At 42.3% G+C, this 4,163-nt stretch overlaps 1 protein-coding gene across 1 annotated transcript in view; it reads left to right on the forward strand.

Moving 5' to 3' along the window:
- The first annotated feature begins 233 nt into the window (after positions 1-233).
- LOC107575393 (chymotrypsin-like protease CTRL-1) overlaps positions 234-4,163 on the forward strand; it is an 8,397-nt gene continuing 4,467 nt past the window's right edge. The window contains exons 1-3 of the mRNA XM_016261776.1: positions 234-288; positions 599-619; positions 708-834. Of these exons, the coding sequence (XP_016117262.1) occupies positions 234-288; positions 599-619; positions 708-834 (203 nt within the window). The remainder of the gene's footprint in view (positions 289-598; positions 620-707; positions 835-4,163) is intronic.

A 4,163-nucleotide genomic window follows, 5' to 3' on the forward strand; every position in this document is an offset into this window, starting at 1 on the left:
GTGTGTGTGTGTGTGTTGTACGTGCTTCTGATGGGAACATGTCCCACCCACATCCGCAAAAGACACCTATGAAGAGTTCAAGATAAGCCTTTTTTTCTGAAAAATATGAGTCAGAGATAATGGGAGTGGCAGGTGCAGAAAACTCTTGATAAATGCAGTGGTTCTTGCTTTCCATCGCATCAGAAAGCTGATAGTCGAGAAACAGCAGTCAGATCACAGAGCAGAGCAGAAGGATGAAGTTCAACAGCGCTTTGAGTGTTGCTGCAATCACACTTCTCTACATAACAGGTAAGAGCTTACAAAAAGCCTATACAACATATCAGAATCAGATGTACATTTAATAATGTTTGTTTCAATTGTTTATTACCTGACAAGCCATTTATTTCCTAAGGACCTTTGTAAACACACTTAACAGTTTTATATTTCTCATGACTGTAAAAACCATTGAAACTAAAGACTGACCTAATTTAGTTAATAACACCATTATTCAGCTGAAAGATTTTATCTTTCTGAAATAGTGTGTGTGAGCTACACAAACCAGTTTATCAGCTCTGTCTGGATGATTGTCTGCTTACTTTCTCTTTGTCTGTCCACACAGGATCGCTCTGCCAGTTAGATGGTAAGTTGTCTCATAATGACCCTAAATCTCTTTTATGTATGGGGCACTTTTTAAGAAGGAAATCCAACATCTTGCTTTCTCTCATCAGTATGTGGTCGAGCCCCTCTCAGCAACAGGATTTTTGGAGGGGGGGATGCAAAAGCAGGTGATTGGCCGTGGCAGGTCAGCATTCATGTCGTCGGCTTTGGCCATAACTGTGGCGGGACCAGCTACAGGTGGAGAGGAGAGAGAGATAGAGCCAATTCAGTGGATGGGGATAATTAGGAGGCCATGATAGACATGGGCCAGTGGAGGGAATTTGGCCAGGACACCGAGGATACACCCCTACTCTTTACGAGAAGTGCCATGGGATTTTTTTAATGACCACAGAGAGTCAGGACCTGGGTTTAACGTCTCTTGCGATGGACGGTGCTCTTTGACAGCATAGTGTCCCCATCACTACACTGGGGCGTTAGGACCCACACAGAGCACAGGGTGAGCGCCCCCTGGTGGCCACATTAACACCTCTTCCAGCAGCTACCTAGTTTCCCAGCAGGTCTCCCATCCGGGTACTGACCAGCTCAACCCTGCTTAGCTTCAGTGGGCGACCAGTCTTGGGGTGCAGGGTGATATGGCTGCGGGCCATATATTCATATTTAACATATCATAACTCCACATTTAATCCCAGATTTATAAATGCAGACCAAACAATTAAAATGTTAATTATGCAAGAAAACCTTGTGCTTTGGACATCTGAGCCACTTATTTAGACTTATTTCATTTATTTACATTTACATTTAGTCATTTAGCCGACACTTTTATCCAAAGCGACTTACAAATGAGGACAATAAAAGCAGTCAAAACTAACAAAAGAGCAACAATATATAAGTGCAAATGATATATTTATTTAATGAGTAGATTAGGCACACATTTTAATAAAGCCAAATCAGTTTTTTTTTGTAACAAGTAAATACGTTCGTTGACGTAAGACATAACCCTTAAGACACTATTTTTCGCCACCTGCTGGTGTATTTATGTAATATTGTTACTGAACGAATCTGAATGAATAATTTTGGTGAACAAACTGAAAACGAACGAATCTCTTGAAAGAATCAAAATTTCCACCACTAAAAGGCAATCCCAGAAACGCGTTTGAAACAGCCCTCGTTTACTACGTCACAAAAGTCAATAACCAATCAGATTCCTAGCATTAGCATATCCATTTGTACAAACGCGGCGCACGTTTCCCCCTCCGCTGCCTCAAGGTAAAAATTGACTATAGATCGCTGGATTACCAGCACAAAACCAAAAACAAAATAGAGCGAAAAAACCCTTGAAGCCATGGTTTATCGTGAATTTAGAGCCGCTAACTTGAATAATAACCCGCGGCAACAGTGTAAAAGCATCCAGGAGTCAGGCGCACCTCTCCCGCATTGGCTCGAGGGCACCAATTGAAGCCACAAACTTGGCTGCATTCGAGTCTTCAAGGCATTTTGAGAACACAACATCGTCAAGTAAGCAACTTTAACAACATTATTAGCTGTTTGATAACATAGTGAAGCCAATGGCTAATTATATGTGTCAGAAAGATAAAAGAAATTAGCATTCTGATACATCGACTTGTAAACGACCCTGTATAATTCTCTCTTCCTCCTCTTCTGAATCAGTTTCTGGTTCTAACATACAGTGGGTACGGAAAGTATTCAGACCCCCTTAAATGTTTCACTCTTTGTTATATTGCAGCCATTTGCTAAAATCATTTGTTATTTTTTTTTCCTCATTAATGTACACACAGCATCCCATATTGACAGAAAAACACAGAATTGTTGACACTTTTGCAGATTTATTAAAAAAGAAAAACTGAAATATCACATGGTCCTAAGTATTCAGACCCTTTGCTCAGTATTTAGTAGAAGCACCCTTTTGATCTAATACAGCCATGAGTCTTTTTGGGAAAGATGCAACAAGTTTTTCACACCTGGATTTGGGGATCCTCTGCCATTCCTCCTTGCAGATCCTCTCCAGTTCTGTCAGGTTGGATGGTAAACGTTAGTGGACAGCCATTTTTAGGTCTCTCCAGAGATGCTCAATTGGGTTTAAGTCGGGGCTCTGGCTGGGCCATTCAAGAACAGTCACAGAGTTGTTGTGAAGCCACTCCTTCGTTAATTTAGCTGTGTGCTTAGGGTCATTGTCTTGTTGGAAGGTAAACCTTCGGCCCAGTCTGAGGTCCTGAACACTCTGGAGAAGGTTTTCGTCCAGGATATCCCTGTACTTGGCCGCATTCATCTTTCCCTCAATTGCAACCAGTCGTCCTGTCCCTGCAGCTAAAAAACACCCCCACAGCATGATGCTACCACCACCATGCTTCACTGTTGGGACAGGTGATGAGCAGTGCCTGGTTTCCTCCACACATACCGCTTAGAATTAAGGACAAAAAGTTATATCTTGGTCTCATCAGACCAGAGAATCTTATTTCTCACCATCTTGGAGTCCTCCATGCGGGCTTTCATGTGTCTTGCACTGAGGAGAGGCTTCCGTCAGGCCACTCTGCCATAAAGCCCCAACTGGTGGAGGGCTGCAGGGATGGTTGACTTCTACAACTTTCTCCCATCTCCCGACTGCATCTCTGGAGCTCAGCCACAGTGATCTTTGGGTTCTTCTTTACCTCTCTCACCAAAGAGTGAAAAATGTAAGGGGGTCTGAATACTTTCCGTACCCACTGTATATGGCTTAATTAAACCAATATGTCCACTTGCCATTGTATTGTGTTTACTACAGTTCAGTTAGTGGATCAGGAGGCCCTGCCGGAGTGGCTGAGTGGAGGTGGGGCTAATTTGCATATTCATGGTTCCGCGTATAGTAAATGAAGCAAGGGTGTAGAGTTACATTCAAGCTAATTTAAGGCATGAGAAAATTATTTTCACAAGAAAAAAACAAAACATTTAAAGTCACCATGAAATCAAAATTTTAAATACTTATTTTTTAATGGAATACTGTAGTGTTTATTATAAATAATTTATGCGTGCACTTCATTATTTTTTTTAAATGCATGTGCCCTCGTAATCTTTAATCAAAAGCGTTAACCTCCCCTCCCCGTCAAAACGACTCCTCTACTCTTCCGGTCATGAGCTATGGCGCAAGGGCGGAGCTAGTGACGTGAGGGGTAAACGCTGGGATAAACGACAGGGGAAAAGCTGATGCTTCACTTTATAGCACTGACACCAGTCATGAGGATGTACGTTAACCCTAAACATTGAAAAGATATTAGGATATTACAACAACATTACTCTTAGGATATCGCAAACTAATTTTTACTTAACCTGATGGAGGACGCGCTCAGTCATTCAGGCAGTCTCTCTCTCTCTCGGGCGCGCGCTGTAGTTTAGGCATGTTTTGTGCCATTGATCATCGTCGTCATCCTTAATAAATAAAGCCTTTATTCATGCTTGGGTGTCGGCTGTGAATCCAGTGGAGAGAAATCCCAACGCCCCGCCTTCCAACGATCCAATCAATTCCCGAAGGACAAAATCAAGTCCCGCCCTCTCATTTCAGATGCCGTTTCACT

This window comes from Sinocyclocheilus grahami, unplaced genomic scaffold (assembly GCF_001515645.1).
Source record: "Sinocyclocheilus grahami isolate Dianchi unplaced genomic scaffold, SAMN03320097.WGS_v1.1 scaffold2609.1, whole genome shotgun sequence".
Lineage (NCBI taxonomy): Eukaryota > Metazoa > Chordata > Actinopteri > Cypriniformes > Cyprinidae > Sinocyclocheilus > Sinocyclocheilus grahami.